Below are 22,124 nucleotides of genomic sequence, written 5' to 3' on the forward strand. Positions count from 1 at the left end.
ATGGCTACGGACGTTTTGCCTAGAAGAAACTCCATGCTTTGGAGTGGAAACTCCAAGTTTGACGGCAGAGATGCTTTGCAGGCTGTATCACCCCTTTTTAAAATCCCAGCCTGGGCGAAGCGATAAGCCTGAAAAAGTCTCAGTTCGCATGTGCAGAGCAGAGCAGCTCCTTTCCCGAGGGATTCTGCCAGCATCCAGCACAGCCCTGGAGGGAGACGGGAGAGACCTTTACTGCCCAGGCTTTCCCCCTCCCTGCCCATCCCACTGGGATGCCAGGCTCAGCCTGGGGACTCTCTCCCGGTGCTCTCTGTGCTCCCGGGGTGGATGCGGGAGGGATGGACCATGGTGGGATGCTGCTGTAGGGACGTTTGTGGAGCGGAGGGGTGAAAGCGTTCGATGGGAGCTGGGGGTTGTATTTGGTGTAGGGGACGGACCTCAGTGGATTTGGACACAGTGGGGAGAGGTGTGGAGCCTGAAGACGTGGGATGGGAATTGGGGTATGAGAGAACCGAGGTGGAGGTGGAGCAGAGGCTGGAGAAGGGAGGACAGGAGTGAGACGCAGCTCAGGTGGGGAAAATGGCACCAGATGCGGGGCAACAACATCGAAAGCAGAAGCGGTGCTGGTGAGGGTGGAGAAGATGGTCCAAAAGCCTGGCAGAGAATGCTCCTCCAAAACCTGGGGCTGACCCTGATTTGCTTTGGCTGGAGAGAGCAGGGAAACCCTCTGAGAAAGCCTGGGTCCATGCCTCTCTCTAGGGCTGGTTCTCCGGCAGGATGCACCGCATTCTGCTCACCATCACCCAGTGTGGCAAAATCTGGGCTCTGAGGCCCAAATTCCCCCTCCTGCTGGCTGCCCCCACCCTGGACTCTCCCCTGACCCATGGAGCAAGGACTGTTCCTCATCAGGGAGCTTTAAAAATCCTTTTCTTTTCAAAATCAGAGGAAAAGACACAGTGTTTCACTTCAAACTCACTTCTAGGAGCAAGAGCTCCAAAGGCCAGTCCGGGCACTCTCTGCCCCATGTATTTTGGTTTCCTTCTGCATTCGTGTTCCATGCTGGGCTTCAGGGATGCTGACCTACAAGTTTCTTTTACAAGACGCCAGGCTCTGTCGGTGCTGTTTTGCCTGGATTTGGGATGTGGGCTGGGAAGCTGGAGGTGCTGGGGAGCCAGCCCCGGTTCCCCTCTGCCAGCTCTGCGGCGGTGACTTTGGGGAGAAGCTGAAGCAGATGAGCGGGTGATGGTGTCGGAAGCCACTGGAGCAAGAGTTGCTGGAGCTCATTTGTTGTCACATCACCAGCTAATAATTAAGTCCCCAGTTGATAACCCCAGCTGACCTCAGGGGGCTATTTTAAGGTTGCATTGGTTAGTGTCCATAAGAAATTAAGATGATACAGCTGTGGGAAAGTAGAGGATGAAATTTGTGCAGGATTCAGATGCACCGAGTAGGATGCGTTGACTGATGAAGCACAGAAGCCTGTTTTCCAGTGGATCTGTGTGGGTTTTTCCCCTCCATCCACATCCTCCCTCAGTACTACAAATGCCACCCTGTGTGTGACGCTCCTGGTGACTAGCTGAAAGTGTCCTCCCTGGCTGACCAGGCTTGCCAGAGATGGTGTAACCCCTGGGGATACTCTGTCTCCTCTCACCAGAGCATCAATTGATGCCTCTCTGATTTTCATGACACTTGTAGGAATACAATTTTTTGAAGGACATATTGTCACAGTTTGGTTGAAACCGTGGATGTGGGGTAAGCACTGATGGACAGACAGCGTGGTTACTCAAGTGTCATCTATTCATTAGTAACCTGGCTAAAGATCCTCCTCGCCACCAAGGAGTAAGCACCAACCTGTCCTGGAGGCCCCAGGGAAACCCTGTTGTCCTCGGGGAGTCCTGCATCCTACTGCTGGCAGACAGGCAAGGATGAAAGTGTTACTTTGACTTACATTTCATGTAACTTATACAAGGGTAAGCAGGATACAGACCAAATTTTTTTAACATTCTTTGTTACTGACGTTTTTTTCTTCACACTTTTTGCTCATTATTAGCATCGTTTTGGGGTCAACTGATACCACAGTGCTGGTACCCATTCCACAGAATCATGTAGATGATTTTGGCTTGGGCCCAGTGACTTCAAAGAATTGTACTCCTGATGTAAACAAGAGCAGAATGTATCTGTGGAAGTCTATAAATAGCAAGAGCTAGGTACTGACTATATCTATAGCATTTTTTCTGGCATTCACCTTGCATAAATTAAGACATTTCCATAAATAAAGAGAAAACTTAATAAGCCTCAGAAAGGTTAGACTGTTTCCACTGGACTTTATGTCTGTTGCATAAATCCTCCCAAGTAATTCCATACTTTGTGCGGAGATAATTTTTTTGCAGTATAAATTCCATTAACACTCTCATGCCATTTGTGCCATATATTAAAGTGAGCAGCCTTCTGCACTCCCAGTAAATCACTGGCATCTGTGCTTGCTTCCCAATTCCATCACTACGGATCCGCTGGGGCAGCATCATGGTGGGAGGTCCCGCATAGAGCCTCAGGGCTGCGTTCAGCTGCAAAACCAGCCTGCCTGGGCTTCATCCTTGGCTGTAGCACAGCCCCTCCTTGATAAAAGATGATATACTTACTGTGATGCCACGATGAAGATGCTGGACTCATTGCATTGGCTTTTCCTCTTCTCTTCTCTTCTCTTCTCTTCTCTTCTCTTCTCTTCTCTTCTCTTCTCTTCTCTTCTCTTCTCTTCTCTTCTCTCTTCTCTTCTCTTCTCTTCTCTTCTCTTCTCTTCTCTTCTCTTTGTCCCACAGAGAAGCATAATAGTTTTAATGTTATTTATGGAAGTGTGTGCTTCATGTGCCACAACGGTCTGGCTGGAGGGGAGGTTTTAGAGCTGTGGATGTGACAGCAAAGTTGAGCAAGGCACTGTGGGGCCACCCACACTGGGCAGTTTCTGGGCTGATGACCTCCGCCTCTTCTCTGGAGCTGGGTTTTGCCAGCTGCTGAAGCAGCGATCTCCTTCTTCAGGCAAGCTGGGGTCCACCTCAGCAAGGTCCCCACCAAAACGAGCAGAGGGCCTTCAACGGCAGCCTTTAAAGGCGTGATTTAATAGAGCTGTGAGGCAGATGGAGAGTGAGCTGCATTGCACGGGCACCTGCTATGCCAAACCAGAACAGCCCCCCATTCCCTGCTGGTACCAGCCAGGGCTGATGGCAGGCTCATCAGCACTTCATCTCAGACAGCTGCTGCATGGGAGAACGCAAGATGGATGGGTAAAATAAGAGTTTCCAATTTGGACTTTTTGGCATTCTGGCCTCTAAACACCTAGAAGCTCGGCAAATGTGCATGGTCGAGCAACAGGTTGTGTCCGTCTACTGTAGGGAAAGGTTTGCATGTCCAGCCATTTCTGTGGCACCAAGGTCCCAGGCCATCCATGTCATGCCAGGTGCCTCAGCCATTCCCCATTCACAGAGCATTTTCTGTGGAAATGTTGAAGTTTACATTAATAACCTGGTGTGCAAAGGATTGCTTCAGTTTCCAGATGTTCTGAATATCCTGAGAATTGGTAAAAGAAAATTATCCTCTTTATCCTAATCAAAAGTAATTAAAAGCACACTTAAATAGAGCACAAAACTGTAATTAATTCCAAATGCTTTGCACGTATAAGCAACATTAGTTGTTACTAACTCTTTGGTTCCAGAAGCAACAGCAGAGCCCACATCTTGCTGTCACAGGTGCTCTGTAAATATACAGTCAGAGACTATCTGGCTGGAATACTTTAGCTTGATAATGGTCTTCCTTGTGTCTGTGAAGATCAAAACTCCATAAAATAAGATCAAGTTTCATTGCTCACCACAACCAGTGCCATGATTTAGCACTTATTTAAAATTGGTTTACTTTGCATAGCAGGAGCAGTACAAAATGCCACGTTTTCAATTACTGTGCCTTGCAGACTTGGAGTTGATGCCTTTTACTCATTCACTTCACATAACTATATCCTTGCCATTTTTCCTTCCTTTGGACAGAGCTCTTGGCTTTCAGACAATTCCTGCAGACCCTGCAGCAGTTGTGTCACCATAAGATGTGTCACTCATACTGGAAGCAGTCAGGTTTGAAAACTGAAGAACTGCCTGACTTGCATCCTAGGTGGAGCAGACAGTGAGTGAGCAGACAGTGAGGGGGATGCAGACAGATGATGTCTTTTAGCCTTAAGCAAGGCTTAATGCAGTTAATATCAAGACTTGGATATGGCTCTTGATGATGCCAGTAATAACTACTTGTTTGGGACTCCTCGAAAAGAAGTGGTCGTCTCGTCTTGTGATAAAACAGGTTTGCAGAATGAATGCTCTCCTTTTCCTAGATGTTTCAATGTGAAGTCTGATAAGGAAGGAGCTGGTATTTTCTTTTGGGGAAAAAATTAAGATTAATTAGATTGTGAATTTCTTGGTGCAGGATCCATCTTTTGCTTCTGAGTTTGCATAGCACTTTGCAGAAGAGGGTGTCAATGCATAACAAGCTTCCCGGCAGCTACCAAAACATGCTATACTCATATAATAAAGGGATAAATAATAGCCAGCACACTTTTCTTTTTGTCAGGAGTTGGTTGTGTCACACCAATATTATTTTCTTTTTTGTGTGTGTAGCAAAGCAGTAGGTACCATATATCTCGACTTTTAAAAAGCTTTTAACACTGTTACACATGTTATTCTTGTAAGGGAACTAGGAAGTTCCTAACATTGCAGGAACATCCAAAACATTGTAGGATGGCTACAAAACTGAGCTGAAAAGAGAAGGTATCAGCTGGTCATTGCCAAAAGGGAAGGTGGGACTCTCTAGGGGGCTGGTACTATTTATATCAATAGTAAAGGCACTGACGGTGGGACAGGGAATACTTACAAGCAGGTGGTGACAGCTGGCAGGCTGAAGGAAAGGCTGAGAAGTCCAAATAATAGTGGCAAATCAAAGATTTCATGGGAAGGAGACGAGAATGTCATTCAGCAGGGACAACTGGGAGGTGATGCGTTCAGGGATGTACAGGGTGCTGACTGCTCTTTGGAGAAGGATTCGTGGGTGACAGGGATCACAAGCTGGATACGAGTCAACAATGATGTGCTGTTATGAAACAGATGAATAGAAAGGTTTGGCCAAAGACTCCTGTGCCCAGCCTTGAGCACTGCACATCAAAAAACCTGTGGACCATGGGAGAAAGTCCAGGGGGAGCAGTAGGAATGACCAGAGCTCTAGAAAAAAAACACGGTGATGAAGAAAGGTGGAATGGACTGAGCTTCTAAAGGACAGACTGGCCAGGGAAGCGAGGTAGCAATTGTCAAGTGTGTGAAAGGCTACCACCAAAAGGGAGGGAATCACCTGCTCGCTCTGCCCACGATGGCTAAGACAAGGAATTAGAGGCTTAAACTGCAGTGCAGAAATTAAGATCAGATGCTGGAAAATGTTTTTTGTGAATGGTAGACACTATGAAGCGTTGCAACAGGTTTCTTGGGTAGGTTATGAAGTTTCCATCCCTGGAGAGATTTCCATGTGTTAGACATCGATCATGCCCAAAGGCAGAGACAGCGGTGCAATACCCACCTTCCAGAGATGCCACTGACCTTCTGCTACTGTGAATTACAAGAGGCTGGCCTTGCAATCAAGGCAGTGGCAAAAAACTTTGATTCAGGTTTAGATCTCGGGTGTAACAGCTTTCTTTTCTGAACCTTCCCAGACAGAGAGCAGTGTCCCAGAAGCCACCTGAACCTAGGAGTCTGCCTCCAAGGAGTCCTGTTTTTCTCTTCTAGGACTTCTTGGCTTCTCAGAGAAACAGTGTCTGTTGTCACAGTCACCGGCACATTGAGGACCCGTTCCCAGAACAGGATTTAGGGTGTCACTTGAAATCAGATCCATAATAGTAACCTTTGTATTGATGAAAATACATGGCCAGACATCTGTGGCGTTACCTTTTCGGTCTAGCATGAACTAAACTAGATGCATTTAATATTTACTTCATCTACAGCTTTGCCTACGGAGCATAGCTACAAGAGTCAGCGGGCCGCAGACCTACCACATAGGGTGGACACTTCTGGCTCGCAGAAGTCCATTAACTCACACCAGGCTTTCCTTCCACACCACGTAAAGCGTGGAGAATGGCTTGCAACCCTGCTGCCCTTGGAGGAAGGTGACCAGCCGTTCCTTCTGTCATTGCCTCCCCTTCTTCGGCGTCCCTGTGGTCTGCAATTGGCCCCGCTCGCTTAGCGAGAGATGGCTGGAGGTGAGCACTTCGGGAGGGCTCTCCTCCTCCTTCCACCTGTTTTTCATTCCTTGACTCACTGGCTTTAAGCTGTAAGCAGTGACGTGACAGCTGAGTCATGGACGCACCACCTGGATGCTGTCAGCATCAATCTCTCTTATAAGGATCATAGAAGAACAAAATAGAGAAGACTGTTAGGGCTTCTCATTCGTCTTCCTGCCAGCGGGGCACCGAGCCCTGCAGTGCGGTCCCTGGCATTGCCCAACCTTGCTCTCAAAATCCCAAGCAATGGGCTTCCACTGCTTTCCCCCAGGAACCGTTCTGTGATTTAATAAACATCATTACCAAGGAGAGCGCTGCTTTTCTGTGTTTATTATTTAGCCTAACTTCTACTTATGTGAGCGAATAACTTCTGACTAATATCCACACTAGAGGGTGGGGTTTTTTGTGAAGAAATTCAGTAAAGTTGCGAAGTTGGAGATTAAATGTTTTATTTGTGTTTTATTTAACAGTTTTAAGAGTCTCCCTGCTGCATGCATTGTTTGTACAGAGCAGATGAAAAAAAAAAAGATGCAGTCCTATGCCCTGAAGAGCTTACACTTTTCATTTAAACAAGATACAGTGACTGAGAATGACAAGTAACGAGAAGGCAGGACAAGAGTCATACGAGAAAGGTCAGGATGTTTCTAAATAAAGCCCATTGTCGTGCTTTTAATTTGGGTTTATATTGAAGAGTCATCATAGCTGGCTACATATTTTGGGACAATTTCACCACGTTTAAATCAAACATTTTTTTTTAACAATCTCACAAATCCATCTTGCCTACTTTGGTTTGGTGTTTATTTAAGCTTCGTTTTTACAGAAATCCATGTTTTTGTCTCACAGTTACTCTTTCTCTCAGCTTACCCAGGCTTTTTCAAAAACAGTTGTCACAGCCTGGTTATTAATTCCCCGAGTATCTCAGAGGTACAGGAGCTTGTCCGGCTGATCCGTGCCATTGCACCAGGACTGATTCTCCTTGACCTTTGTCTCCAGCTCTCTCTCTCCTCTCTAGCAACACCCCAAGTTACCCTTACTGCAGAAACGGCAGTCAAACTTCCTCATCTGGGGCTCTTTGTCTGAATGCAGCAAAGCAACTTGTCTCTGCACAAAACTTACGGCTGCCTCTGCTCGGCAGAACGACTCCTCTCCATTGGGCACCAGTAAACCAGAGCAAAGCATCACGGAGCCGGACCATCTGCCCCGCCTCGTCCATATGCCTTCCTCCGGCTTTTACACCCTGCTCCCTGTGTGTTTCCTACACCCGATGGAGGCGTAAGGCCAACTCCTGACATCCCTAGCTTTGGGTCTCCAACCCTCACATCTTCCTTTTCATGCTACGTGACTAACAGAGCAACACGTATAATTCTGAGGGACGTAGGGTAAAAGTTTATCGTGGTAACTGAATGTTATTCCAACAGATGTCCATACAATGCCATCTGTCACACCTGTGGGTTTGGCTATTATTTCTTACTAATTTTATTCTTGTATTTGCCTTCAGGGGACAAATTCTCTCTGGTACCTGACTGAAGGTTCAGTAAACTCCCAGAGGGAAGCCCAAATGCACTTCAAAAGCATTTTTAATGTGTGTCTTTCATCCTGGTGAAACCAGCTGTCCATGCACATCAACTCCCCGCAGCAATTTTTCCCTTCACAGAATAGAAATAATCAGCCTCATGGTTGGGTGTGGAAATTTTGCTAAATTAAGACAAGGGATCTGCATAAATGGACTGATTTTAGTGCTCTGACCTTCCAGCTTCCCCCTTCCCTCTTCTGAAGTCATGAAGGCTTGAGAGTTGAGTCCTGCCGGGCATTTCAGAGGGTTTAGGAGGGAAATGGGTGACTTTCAGCTAGAGAGCCTGCCAGGGATTCGGTTTTATACGCACACACACGTTGTTGAGCAGCTTCGCCAAGTGCATATGTGTTATATTCAGAAGGCAAGGGGAAGATCACTTTTTTCTGCTAGACCTCCAAATTCAGGTTACTCTTGTGTTTACCATAAATGTGCTTAATTATGATTTCATTATTTGTATTTTGTACGGAAGGCCCTAGCTCAATTAAAAAAGCAGATGCTTGGTTGTATAGATAGTACAGAGTTATTACAGCAGTCACACTGGAAAAGCATTAGTTATCTAAGGAGACAAATTGAACAAGACAAATCTAGGGCCAACCTGTTTCTCCTCAAGCGGTTTGTAAACACATACTGAGAAGCAGAGAATTAGGAAAGGAGAGCTGAATTTGTTCTCGCTGTGACCCAAATTCCAGCGTTGAGCTGGTTAAGGGCAAGCAAACTTGGCGGCTCGCTTCATTTTAATCTACTGTTTTTAAGCAAGACGTCATTCAAGCCCGGTAGTTTGATAGGTGATGTTGCTCAGATCCTGCCTTTTGTTAGGGACAGTTTTGTTTCTTTCTAAACCTACGGTAGCTTCAGCTGAAGACCTGCTCCGGGAATGGGGAGCTCCCAAGCAGCCTGGAGCTCCTTAACATTTCCTCCAGCCCCCAGTTGCTGGGGCCAGGTAGCAGCTGCTGCTCCCACACAGTTCCTAAAAGTTTCTTGGGGACATGAGCAGCCACGTATGTTTGGACCAAGCATCTTCAGCACCAGCTTCAGGTTTTTCTGTTCCCACAGAATTTATCTAAGCTTTGATGAATTAACTTCAGGGTAGGTATGACCCTGCTCTGAGAGAAGGCAAGGGCAAAAGTCCCACTGGGTCAAAAGTGGGAAGCAAGGCTCAGTCGCTCTGATTGATCTCTTCCAGAAAATATAGGTTGAGCTCTCCTGAGTCTGGTGAACAGCACCTCTCTGGGGGATGTGAAGGCATTTGGCTTTCACCGATTCTCTCCACACCATTTGGTATTTCTCTAAGCAGCGCCCTGAAGGCAGATCTGGGGTTTGTGAGTTGCTCGCGCTTGTAAACAGCTAAACGTATTTGCCCAAACACCCCCCTTGCAAAGAGAGAGCCAGCAGATTTTGTCTTCCATGTACAGCAAGTAGATACGGTAAAGCGCAAATAGCAGCAGTTCACAGTGATCAGTACGTACAACGAAGCCTATTCAACTGCAACGTCTGTTTGGATTGTGCTCGTACTTCTCCTTGTGCAGGCTCTGTAATGGATACTGTGTCAGTACAGCGTGCTTGATTCTGGCTATATGGACCGAATTTTATGTATTGCTACAGCAGCACAAGCTTCTGTGGGCTATTGCAACTCTGCCTTACAGACAGTAAGACAAGAGCCAGCTCCTGTCCTTGTTCTATGTAATAAAATGCTTTTTTTCTGCTGTGCAGGACCCCATGTACCCACTGGGTCCATCAAGTGGGAGTAAATTCAGCATTGTGCTCTTAAGACAAGTACTGTTGGAAATCCCAGCTTAGGTTAAAAAGAAGTGCACGGTATTTGTGGAGAATGATGGCAGTTAATACAATAAGCCTAACCATTTCTAAATTTTTCCCTCCATTAAGCAAAAATAATCAGTATCATTATCTTTTATATTTTGTGAATGGAAATAATAATATACGCATTCTGAACGTTAACAGATTCAAATTTGCTTTCAGCAAGAAATGTGAACATTTTAGCGTAAGGACCATATATATTATGTTTTACTAGCTGTTGAGTACACGGAGTTCCAGATAGTTAATTCTGGCAATGAGAAATATCTGTGAGTCTTGTGATGTGAGAAAGGCAATGAATGAAGCACTTCAGAGGATCAGAGGGTAATGTTATCTATAACTTCCATCAATCATGACAAAAGAGAGCCAAACAAAGCTACTCACTGGGATGGGTGAGGGTACTGACCCCAGGTCTGTGCCGTTACTCACAGTAATCTTGATTTCAGCTTCTTAAAAGTATTTTACTATGGCTCAGGAAGTCCTTAAGCCATGGATTGCTGGAGGTTGAGAGAAAATACCAGGGAAGTATCACCATAGACTTACTTTGATCTTCACAGTTTTGCTAAATAAGAGGCCTGAGCTGGTACAGCTCTTCTTACTTTTTCAAGTTAAGGGCCAAATTAAAAAAAGGGCCCGAAAGAGATTAAAGCAGAATTTAAGCACATAAATCCAGCACTGAAATAAAAAGGTTCTCTCGGCTCCTGTCCAATCCTAGAGGCACCTCACTCAGGAGGTACCTACTTTCGATCTCCAAGAACCTCAAATGCAGAACGGTCACCCTGCGCACGGGCCCAGAACCCCCACCACCTCGGTGGCTCTGAGTCCTGCTGGGTCCTGCCAGGGCGACGGATTTGGCCAGGGGATGGCCCAGGTCTTGTTGGCTGTGGAGAAAACCACATGCTTCAGCTCGTGAGCTAAGTTTGTGCTGAGGATGTGTAGCTGAGAAGGGGGGGAAAAAAAGGCAAACTTTCTGACAGAAAAGAAAATGAGGGAGTGCAGAAGTGTCTTTAGCTCAGCAGTTCGGATGGACCTTCAGGAAGGGGAATTGTGTGTGCCAGAGCCACCCGCTCCCTTTCACATTGCATTTGTGCCCCACCTTCCTGGCTGGAATTCAGAAACAGCTCTTGGAGGAAAGACTGAAACTCCAGATTGGGTAGGTGCTCTCGCCACTAAACTAGAAATTATATTCACCTTTGGTCTTCCTCTCCTTCTAGCTCAATGAATCTTTAATTCTTTTTATGCAAAGAGGAACAGATTCAACATAAGGGCATGCGGTGCTCTCTTCCCTGCTCTCCCCGTCTCGCCTGGGTAGCTTGCGCCCTGGAAGGTAACTGATGGAAATTCATGCGCTCCTGGAATTTTGGAGCTTCAATGAGAAGCGTCTGGGTTCTTGGCTGTCTAAATTTGGGAATTGTGCCTGACCTGTCAAACGCTTCCCTGAGCAGTCAGGTTCCCGAGTCCTTACACCGCCTCTGAAAACGGAGTTTCGAGGTAGATCCGCGCAAGCTTTTAGGTGCTTAATTATTGCTTTGGCTAACAACAGCAATCGCCAAGGCTCCTGCTCAGCCATCATCCAACGCCAAGGTCCAGACACCCCTTTGTGTTCCACCAGAGATGCTCTGTGGGTGCTTTTATCTCTCTCTTTGGGCACACCCGGAGGCGCTTGGGTCTTGCCAGCCCTGAGTGACCTGCAACAGAGCCCCAGCCTGACACGCTTTTGAAAGACGCGAAGTGCCTAACTCTAAGAGGGGCTTTGGTACTTGTCACCTCAAATGAAGCAAGGCACCCGGCAATTTGCTGCTCCTTGTACTGCTGCGGTGCATCCCGTCGCATACAGAAAGCAGGCACCTAACAGCGGAGCAGCCGCCTGTATCAGAATCGTAAGCTGAGTGTTGCCATGTACCTTTTTGCGACTATATTCCTAAAGACTTGGTAGCATAGGATCAGTGGGTGGTACCGGCTGCCTCATCGATCACGGTGCTACTTCTTGGGGCACAAGATGCATTACATCGGTCAGCTCCACGTCTCCAGGAACGTAGATCCTACTGGAGTTATACATGAAAGTCGCGCTGTGTTTACCTTAAAGCAATCTGACGGAGGGATTAACTAGGTGATCAGTCCGTCTCACCGCATCACAGAGGAGCAATTAAACTATTCCCAAACGAAATTGCTAGAATTTGACACGTAACCTAACTGCTGATATCTCTGGAATCTTCTCTGCCTGCTCGTTCAAGTGCTCAACTGTCCTTATTAAGAACTGTGCCAATTTTGTCCTGCTGAAAGTTAGAATATGTTTCTTCTTCTTTGTCCTTGTCGATCAGTGGCAATAACAGACCCCGTCACAGAAAACTACTCTGGCTTTGCAGGAGGGAGCTGGTGAGCCCCCCATTTGGAATATAGATCCCAGCAACGGTCACCTCGTTATAAAAGAGAGTTGATGCAAAAAGGGAAGTTGGAAAAGAGCCCGAATAATACAAGAACTTGATTATTCAGAAAAGGGTTAGAAAAGCTACAGTGGGGCTGCTGCCTTTGGGAAACAGGGGATTAAAAGCCTCGTTAGGAGGGGTCTGAAGAGCTCGGGGGCGGGGGGAATAGCAAGGATTCACATACACGGGGAGAGCCGAGCTAGTGACAAATACCAGAACAAAAGGGAAATTAACAGAAGGTTAAGCAGGGATGATCGGCAAAGCGGTGTAATCTATTTGTGAATTTATTTGTATTTAGTGCAGTTAGTATATGGAAAATTATACTAGGGCTGTAGCAGAAACAACTATTAGAAATCATTTTACAAGGCTTTAGACAAGTGTGGGGGCTTATAATAACACTGTGGGATGCAACTGGTAATTCAGAGGAGAGGAGAGGACTTACATCTTTGTCACAATCTCATCTCTTAAAACATTTAGATGCATTGTGCTAAGTAATAGACATGGTGACTCTAAAACGACTATCTACGGTTCTCAGAGAAAGGTTTTCATTTACGAGATTAATTTCACTTCCAGCTTCAAGTACATAGATGGCGGGGGGGGTGGGGGGGGGAATCAGAGAGGCTTGGAGGGGCAGGGATGAATCCTGATCTCAGCAGCAGCAGAACAAAGCCCGAATAACTCCAGGAAAAAATGCTGGACGCACACAGGGATGTAACCGAGACGAGAACTGGTCCTGAAGTGCGTGTGTTCCAGATGGGAAAGCCTTGACGTCCCCTCCTTCAGTTTCAAGGAAAGCTAACAAAAGAGTCCCAAGTCGTTTTAGGGCGTTTCTGCAGTTCTTGCAAGAAGCCTGTATGTCACCATTTGCATAGGATGCCTCCAGGCCATCAGCTTCAACACGCGTTGGATCAGGCTGAGCGGGTCCCTTCCTTCGACCTGCAGCCTCGCCTGTGCGTTAAGACAAACCAGAGTGTCTTCAGCTGGAAATTCCCCCTTCCTCTGCACCAGGGGACCGGGGGGGGGGGGGGGCACCGAGATGTTGCCCTTAGGAAATCTGTGTGATCACCGTACCACGCTCTTTCCAGGACGGGTGCTTAACCCACGGCTAGGAGATGCGTGGGTAAGATCTCCACTTACTCTCCGGAGGGGAGATCCCTGTGGGCAGTTACCGACGCAAGAGCTCCCGCTGCACCAGCACCGTTTACTCAGCAAATCGAAGGCAATTAATCACAATTTCTCCACTGGGGGAAACACCCCCACCCCTCCCCCTTGATTTGGACCCAGCGTTACGCGGGGAAACCGACCAAATAGTGTGCCGTAACCCACCCTAAACTCTGCTAAAGGTTATTTTCTTCCCAGGGCTCCCCTTCCAGCCGGCAAGCCCCGCCTGCCTTCGGGAAACGGGGACGGGTGGAAGGAACTTTAACTACACTTGGATGCGTCGAGGAGCAAGATCCACCCGCGGGCTCGTCCCGCCGGTCTTTGGGCCGCCGCGGCCGGACGGGGGGAGGCCGAGGGAGGAAGCCACGGGGAACACGCGGGGCTTTCCCGGCCCCCCTCCCGCGGAAAGCGGTGCGGCCCGGCGGCGGCGGCGGCGGCGGCGGCGGCGGCGGCGGCAGCGAGCTCGGCCCGGCGGGCCCGGGCCGTGGCGCAGGTGCCGTCCCGGCGCGGGCGGGGAGGGCCGGAGGGGCGCGGGGACGGTGAGGTGGGCTGGCGGTGGGCTGGCGGCAGGAGGCGGTTTCGGGCGGCGGGGGAAGGCGGCGACGCGATGCGTCCCCCCCGGCCGTCCCGGTTTCAGCGGGGCGCAGCCGGGGCCGTAGCCGCAGGGATTCCGCCGGCCCCGGCCACCGGGACGCCCCGCCGCCTCTCCCCTCCCCTCCGCCCCGCCGCGGCGGGCGGGCCGCTGGCGGCAGACGACGGTCGCGGAGCCCCGAGACCCCCAGGCGGCGGCTCCAGCTCCGGCCCGGCCCCCCGCCCGGCCCGGCAGGTGGGTCCGCCCGCCCCGGCCCGCCCCGGCCCGCCCCGCTCGGCTCCGCGCCCCCCACGTCGGGGCGGCGACGGGGGCGGGCGAGCCCGGCGTGTGTCCGTCCCCGTCCCCCTCCTTCCCCGCCGCCGCGGGGGGCCAGGGGGGCAGAGCCGGGCGCCCGCTCGGCCCAGCCCCGCCGGGCGGACGGGGCCCCGCGGCCCCTCGGAGCGGGAGCGGGAGCGGGAGCGGGAGCGGGAGCGGCGGCATGGCGGGGCGAGCGGCCGGGCGGCGGGCGGGCTGAGGCGGGGGCCGGGCGGGGAGGCGCCGGCGGCGGGGGGCTCACCGCCTTTTCTGTGCCGTCCCCCGCAGGGAGCGGCCGCCCCCCCCCGCGCCACCATTGCCTCGCACGGCAAGGAGGACCTGCTCGCCGTCGCCGCCCGGCTCTGGCAGCGGAGGAGGCGGCTGCTGGCCGCCGCCGGGCTCGCCCTGGCCATGGCCGTCGCCCTGCTGGTCGCCGTGCCCCTGCTGCTGCTGCAGGCGCCCGCCGAGAGCGGCGCCCACTACGAGATGATGGGCACCTGCCGCATGATCTGCGACCCGTACAGCGGCGGGCGCCCGCCCGGCCCCGGCAGCACGGCCGCCGTGGAGGCCCTGCAGGACCTGGGCGCCAACCCCCCGCCGCCCTTCGTCCAGGGACCCAAGGGGGAGCCGGGCCGGCCGGGCAAGCCGGGACCCCGCGGACCCCCCGGCGAGCCGGGCCCGCCGGGGCCGCGGGGCCCGCCGGGGGAGCGGGGCGACGCGGGGAAGCCGGGGCTGCCCGGGCTGGCGCTGGCGGGCGCGGGCGGCGGCGGCGGCGGCGGCGGGAGCGGCGGCGGGGCGGCGGCGGCGGGCGGCGAGGCGGCGGGCGGGCTGAGCGCCGCCTTCAGCGGGCCGCGCATCGCCTTCTACGTGGGGCTGAAGAGCCCCCACGAAGGCTACGAGGTGCTCAAGTTCGACGACGTGGTGACCAACCTGGGCAACCACTACGACCCGGCCAGCGGCAAGTTCACCTGCCAGGTGCGCGGCATCTACTTCTTCACCTACCACATCCTCATGCGCGGCGGCGACGGCACCAGCATGTGGGCCGACCTCTGCAAGAACGGCCAGGTGGGTCCCCGCCGCTCCCGGCCCCGCGTCCGTCGTGTCGTGGCCCGGCCCGGCCCGGCCCGGCCCGGCCCGTCCCGTCGCGTCTTTCCCCCCACCGCGGCGCCCGCGGGCACCGGCGGAAAGGAGCAGCCGGAGCATCGTCCCCGCCGTCGGGGCGGGGGTGCGCCGCGGGGAGCAGCCGTAGAGCCGCGACAGACTCCGGGCTCCTCCCGGCTTGCAAACTTTACCGCCGGCGTGGGGGGAAGGAGAAGCGAGGAGCCGGGGACGGGAGGAGTGGGAGGACTGGGCAAGAGGGGCTCGGGAGGAGTGGGAGGACTGGGGAAGAGGGGCTCGGGGGGCTGGTGGAGGGGCCGGGGAAGAGGGGCTCGGCGGGCTGGTGGAGGGGCCGGGGAAGAGGGGCTCGGGGGGCTGACGCGCCCCGCCGCTGCGTTGGCAGGTGCGGGCCAGTGCCATCGCCCAGGACGCGGACCAGAACTACGACTACGCCAGCAACAGCGTGGTGCTGCACCTGGACTCCGGCGACGAGGTGTACGTCAAGCTGGACGGAGGCAAAGCGCACGGAGGCAACAACAATAAGTACAGCACTTTCTCTGGCTTTCTTTTATACCCCGATTAACGCAAAGCGAGCGACGCGACGCAACTGGCCCCGCCACTGGTAGCCGTGGGGTCGGTTGGCGTTTCTGTACCCCGTCGTGCCGATGTTCCTGCTGGTGTCCGCTGTCTCCGCAGGTCACTTCAGCTTCATTATCAGTTTGTATGGTTGGGTTTGTTTGGTTTTTTTTACACCTGTGGAAACGAATTAGAAGTGAAACAAAGCGATCCCCTTCCTCACTCTCCCCCATTTCCTCTGAACCCCCTCTCCCTTTGTCAGCCTCAGTGTTTTGTGTGTCACATGAGGAACTTGGCATCTTGAAACTCTCGAGTGGTTCCCGGGGGGGTGTAAGAGAGCCCAGAGTTCAGACTGTGCCACACACAGTATTTGAACCGGTTGCATTTTTTTTGTCAATGAGCGTTGATGATGATGATGATGATGATGATGAATTTTCAGACCGACTATTTGTGAAGTGGGACTGGACCGTAACTGGTTTTTCCTCTGCTGCTTTGTTTGTATGGGGTCAAGTGCAAACTTTTCTTTTCTGTGCAATGCAATGCTCGTGTGAATGATGGTGTCATTAACGTCAAACCTGTTCCTGTCTGCAAAAGTATTCAGTCATTGACCACAATCACAAAAATGTCACATTAAATTATGTTTTTAGACAATGCCTTCTTGCTGTCTGTCTCTTCCAGTGCTGCGAAGGAGCGCTGTGGTGGTGCCAGGGGAGGGCGGGAGGTAAAGGAGGGGGTCGCTTCAGTCCCCTAGGTTTGCAGCAACATTTAGAGTTAGGATGGGGGCACCTTGCCTAGGTCTTGATTGTGATTCAGAGGGGCTGGGAAGAAGCAGAGGGAGAGGGAGAAACCCTTCACCTTTATGCAGTTTTGTAAAAAAGGCGGCACATGGTCACAAAGGAGTGAAAGTGGGGGTGTGGAGCGGATCTCTTAAACGGCTTTTACTGGGTCTGAGCCTGATCCAGAGGTTAGTGAAGTATAGGAAAAGCGGTTTAATCAGCAGTTACGGAAAGCTGTGTTCCCGTAACACCCTTGACAAATGTAAGAAGGCAGCGGGGGAGACAGTCTGTCTAGACCCCTGCACTTGCAGTGCGTATATGGGTTGGAAACCACACCTGACTGTAGGTGGGTCTGCACAGTCCCTGAGACGGCCTGGGAGAGAAAGCTCACCAAAGATGGACAGATTCAGACCATTTAGGAAGGTTTTCTCCTGCTGGTCCTTGGTAAATCCCAGCCACCCTGTGTACTTTTAAAAGTGCACAGATGTGTAACTAGTGCCTGCGGTCCTGAGCCTTTGGTGGAGGAGGGGAATCTTTCATCAACGCCCCAGTAGGTAATCTCCTCAGTTTGGGTAAGTTGGGGTTGCTCTGTTGAAGCTAAAAGAGCTAAGCTGATTTACAACAGCGCTTACTTTCATTTTATTGTCTTATCATTTCATTTTTCCCTCCTGAAGCTCTTGCCTCCCCATCAACTTAGTGCCCTTCGCAGCGCTAGTGCAGTTGCACAGGTAGGAGGGACAGGAGCCGGACTGCAACGGCTCTGCCCAGGCTGGAGCTTTGCCCCTGCCCTGGCGTTGCAGAAGGAAAGGGAACCACAGCCGGGGTGGACTTATTCCAGCCCCACTTTGGGGCAGTCTAGTGATGACTGAGTTCTTATAGTCTCTTCTGTCTCCCACCTAGTCCTCGGTGGGTATTGTCTTCTTGTTGGCTGGAAGAGGAGGGTCGGAGAGAGAAAGCAATTCCATCCTTCATCCCGTCCTCAAACATCCCCCAGCTGAGGGAAGCAGAGTTCATAACCAGGTACATGTGTTAGACACTTATCAATCTCTAATGTCTTGTCGATTTGTACTATTTAGAATATGATTAAAACCAGTGTCTGGGACCCAAATGAAGTATAATTGCTATGGATCCTCAATTCCCCCCGGATCCGTAATCCTTTTTGACTATTCCTCCCCTCCCCTCCGACGAAATGGAGCTTAGACACAAAGCCCTCGGTTTAAATTTCAAAAAATTAAAATTGACATGCAGCAGCATTAGCGGGAGCCAGGAGGAATTCTAAGGAGGTGCCTGGGCTCTGCTTTATCCTTTGCATTAAGAAGCAATTTGTACTTCTAACAAAGACCCAACTGTTCCCCCTTGGCAAAAGGGCAATGAAGATGCCTTGCAAGGGAATTGCTGTTCACAATACTTAAATAAATTTGAATCTTAGATTTTTAAATCTGTATTCCCTGGTGGAGCCTGCTCCTCGCAATTCAAATGCAGGGCTAGCGGTGTGTGCCTGCCAAGGTGTCAGTAGCTAAGCGGATGATGGATTGATGAGGCAATGGGAAGACACAGGCTCACAGTGGCGGTTTGCCCCGACAGTGATCTATGTATCTGCACATTATCAATGTCATGAGGAGGCTTGAACCACCCTCGCTAGATGTCTCATTTTCCACTTATCTCTTATGTACTAATTATCAGGCTGGATTATTCCCCAGGATAGAAACAAAAAAAAATGCTCGTTGCCACTCCACTGACAGTTTACACAATCGATAGAACGAACGTCTCCCTCGGCTGCTCGCAGGCTTTTTTGTTTCCTGTTCTCATCGCAGGGTCCTCCGAGATTACCCCTGTGGGTGGTTGATGGCTTTCACCCAGAATCTGCGGCGGTGGTGCTTGGGCAGGCTCCTCCATCCCAGTCATCTTGGTAGTAGCTCAGTGTGTGGGTTGGCGTTTTTTTTCTGAAGTAACACAGGGAAAAGCAACCGAGAGATGAAAAACTTCAGTGCTTGGTGGTGCAGCTGTCCAGAAAAGCAGAGGCAGCACTGCGGATGGGGATGGCAGTCCCTGTGCCGCGGGTGGCTGTGGGTGAGACCAGGGTCGTGGGCAGCCCAGCAAGCAGCCTGGGGTGGGCTCCTAACCCTCTGGGCTTCGGCTGCATCCTCCTCCGCTAAGGTGTGTTCCGTGGGTTTTGTGGCACAAAGAGAAGGGGCTGTTTGTAGCAGGGATACCCTGGTCCCCTGGTTTGAATCGAAGGAGGAGACTTCGTGTCTACTCAGAGGTTGGCTTCAGTGTTCTCTAGGACCAGCTTTCCCAAGTGATACTGGTATCTCAAACAACCATTAGCCAGTGTCTGCTCTGGAGGTCGGACCCCTCAGAGGTGTTATTTTACTTGATGAGTAAAGCAAATGCTTTTAAAAATTGTGAGGTGGTTAGATGTGATGCAAATAGGGAAACCTCCCTGAAAGGAGTAGAAGGTTGGAGTTTTAGACAAAGGGTACTTCTGTTTTGTGCTCAAGTTAAAGTAATAATAAAAAAGTTAAGATAAAAAAAAAGAGACAGGTATTCATGTTCTCAAAGCAACTTAGATAGATACTGCAGCAATAAAGCCCTGATCTTTGTGCTACTGACATGAATCCTTGACCCTTGGGCCCTGCCTGGGCAGCCCTGGCTGTGGAAAGGATCGCTGGAAAAGAGGGGAGCAGGGAGACATCCAAGCACACAAAACGCCGTGGAAGGGGAAACGGCGATGCTGCTGAGAGCCCCGAGAGGGGTGCCAGCCACCCCTCCTCTGCGGCCATTCCTGGAGGAAGGCGTTTGGGGTTACTCTGCTCCCCTGCAAGGCAGCAGGCTCGTGGCTGGGCACTTGTTTTCTTCTGGTTTGACCTTCATTGGCTTGGGGAGCTCCTGGCAAGTCTCTAGCGAGATGGGTGAGGAAATCTGGCTTTGGCTAGAGTGAAGCACGTTAGCTGCTGGGGCTAAGTTTTCACCAGCCGGTGTAGAGAAAGAGTTTTCTGAGGATGCCCGTGCTGCAAGGGCAGCTGGGTGTCCGATATCCCCTGCAAAGTCTGGTGCCTCTGTATTTTTCAGGATCTGGGCTCGCAGATTTTCTCCTTGATGCTCATCCCTTTGTGGAGTGATGCCTGGGTTGATGGGGCCACAGTGGCCCGCAGCGGGGCAGGAGAGCCCCACGTCTGGATTCTCCTCTTTCCCTTCTGCTTTTAGAAAAGTAAAGTGCTGCTTCTTGTGCCTCATGGCTTTACACATGTGCATTGAGCCACACTTTGGTCTTGAGCTTACTGCTTTTGAAACTCACTCTGGGTGTTTTTCTCAGAGATTTAATGCTTGCCTATCTCCTTGCTTGGCTCCTTCAGCGGCTTACGGTGCCGGGATGGGTTTAATCTGTGAACTCATAAAGTAAGGGGGAAGGGTTTGCTGGATGCTCATGTGATCTTTTTGCGTTTATGCCACAGATTAATTATATTAAAGGGATATGTGGCAGATAGAGGCAAAATGGCATAGAAATCTCTTTTAAATCTTTTTTGTGTCAAATACCTTTCTTTTGTAACATGCCATTTTTTTTTCCTTATTGTGATTGGACTGAACTCTGGGAAAAATTCCCGCTAAGATCCTGCGCCTTAGTATTGTCTCTGGGATAAAGGAGCCTGTCAGAATAAAATAAAGACTAACTGAATCTTCACTGACTTTGAGACTACAAGGAGTTTGGTCCTTTTTACTGTGAATGTCTGCATCGTGCAGAGACTTGGAAGATTAATTACGCACGAGAGAGATGAACTGTTATCGTGTGGACACCCTGGCACTTACAGGTGAGAGCCTGCTCTCGGCTGGTTTCACGTCTAATGGCAGAAGGAGGTTTCAGCGTCATTGTAAGCCATGGCTAACATGCAAATGGGGTCCCGTTTCTCTAGACCGTGCCAGTTTAGAAGTTAAACCTTTGGTCACGTAGTAGGTGCCACAGCAGAAGTGGGGGAGATGCCTGAGCCCACTACTCGCCCTTGAGCAAGCTTCGTTTTTGAAGGCTGCGTGGGGGATTAAAGCAGGGAGCTGAGCTCCTTCCTATTCCTCTTGATCTAGAACCAGATTGGTTTTTACCGGCCTTGAGGATGAATTACGAAGAGGCCAGTAGAGGGCAATGCTGGTTCCCTGGATAGCCTGCGGGACAGCGGTATTACCTGCTGGGCAGGCAAGATGTTGAGGCTGCGGTATGATTTGATGTGCTAGGCTGGAACATACATCGAAATTCCCTTTCTTTCCCCCGATGTTTCAGGCTGAAGCCCTGACAGCCGGTTGTTTCAGGTCACAGCCTGAAAGGTGCTGAGGCACTGCTGCGTCCTGGCCCCCGCTGCAGGCTGCTCTGCGGGGTCTCGCTGTCGAGGTTTTGCAGAGGGTAATTCTGAAGGAGCTGGGAGTTATGGCCCTGTTTCCTCGTAGAGAAAGCCATAAATGCCCATCTTCTTTGGGTTCTTCCAATTACAAAATAGCCTGAATTAACCATTACCCTGTGTGGCGCAGCTCTCTACGCTAATAAATGGGAGTAGATTTTCTTCACAAGGGGCTGGTGGCAGATTCCTCTCTGTTGCATTTGCTCCTGGTTTGGTTTTTGGCATGAGCTAGGATAGAAACAGAAAAGGCCTGTTTGATCCCTGTGATCTGCTGCCCTATTAATGCAGGATTATTTCCTCCAGTGCGCTGTGAGCGCGGTGACATGGGGAGCATGGCTTGCCTGCAGCCTTTGGCTGTGCTCCTCCCAGCGAGGAGACATTCACATGATCCTGGCTCTTCTTTTTGCTTGCAGCTGCCAGATCATGTCTAGAAAAACAAACAAACAAAAATATCCAACCCCAGTCCTGAATGCAGCTGAAATGTTTTCCTGGTGCCATTTCTCTTTGTCAACAAATTGCTTATTGCTTAAGTGTTATGATGTGATCCCCATCCTAAAGAGGAGAGATCTGCTGCTGAGAGTGGGGGGGGGGGGGAAACATGCCCAGGAGAATAACTTGTTTGAAGATGTGAGCGGAGGCTTTATGAACAATGATTCTTTGTCCGATCTGAGTTTTAAGATGCAATTTTGATGGTATGATAATGCAGAAAATGTTTTAACTCCTTGGGGAGGAAGCTGCTTTTCAGGTAGCGTCTTGCTCTTCCCTCATTATTGTAATGCTGTTCCTGAAACTTCGCGTCAGCCGTGCCGTGCTGCAGCATGTGAATGCATGAGGTGATGGAGATCAGATCCAGGTGGGTTTCTCTCTGTTTTGTTTTGGTATACAGCTGAATTCCTGACGTTTGCTTCTCCTTCTCCTGGCACCTCATTTTTCATGGAGCTGTCCTTCCTGGAAGCTGCGAGCCCAAGGGCCAAAGTCTGCTTCCAGGTACACTGATCTAATTCTTCTCAAACTTAGTTTTTCTCAGCATCCGTGGAGTCAGAATCAATCCTTAAGTACATTACACGTAGCTACCCTCGGACTGCCAGTGTGGCAACTGGTTGCTGTTATGTAGTGTTCGGGGACATATTATAATGAAGCTC

General features: G+C 50.8%; 1 protein-coding gene across 1 annotated transcript; it reads left to right on the forward strand.

The window, feature by feature from the left end:
- Window positions 1–14,308: 14,308 nt before the first annotated feature.
- C1QL2 (complement C1q like 2) lies at window positions 14,309–16,461 on the forward strand. Its single transcript, XM_049814770.1, has 2 exons — window positions 14,309–15,212; window positions 15,649–16,461. The coding sequence occupies exons 1-2, from the start codon at window positions 14,559–14,561 to the stop codon at window positions 15,826–15,828; spliced, it is 834 nt and encodes a 277-aa protein (XP_049670727.1). The 5' UTR covers window positions 14,309–14,558; the 3' UTR covers window positions 15,829–16,461.
- The last annotated feature ends 5,663 nt before the right edge of the window (window positions 16,462–22,124 follow it).

The sequence above is a fragment of the Accipiter gentilis genome, chromosome 1, assembly GCF_929443795.1.
Source record: "Accipiter gentilis chromosome 1, bAccGen1.1, whole genome shotgun sequence".
NCBI classification, from domain to species: Eukaryota; Metazoa; Chordata; class Aves; order Accipitriformes; family Accipitridae; genus Astur; species Astur gentilis.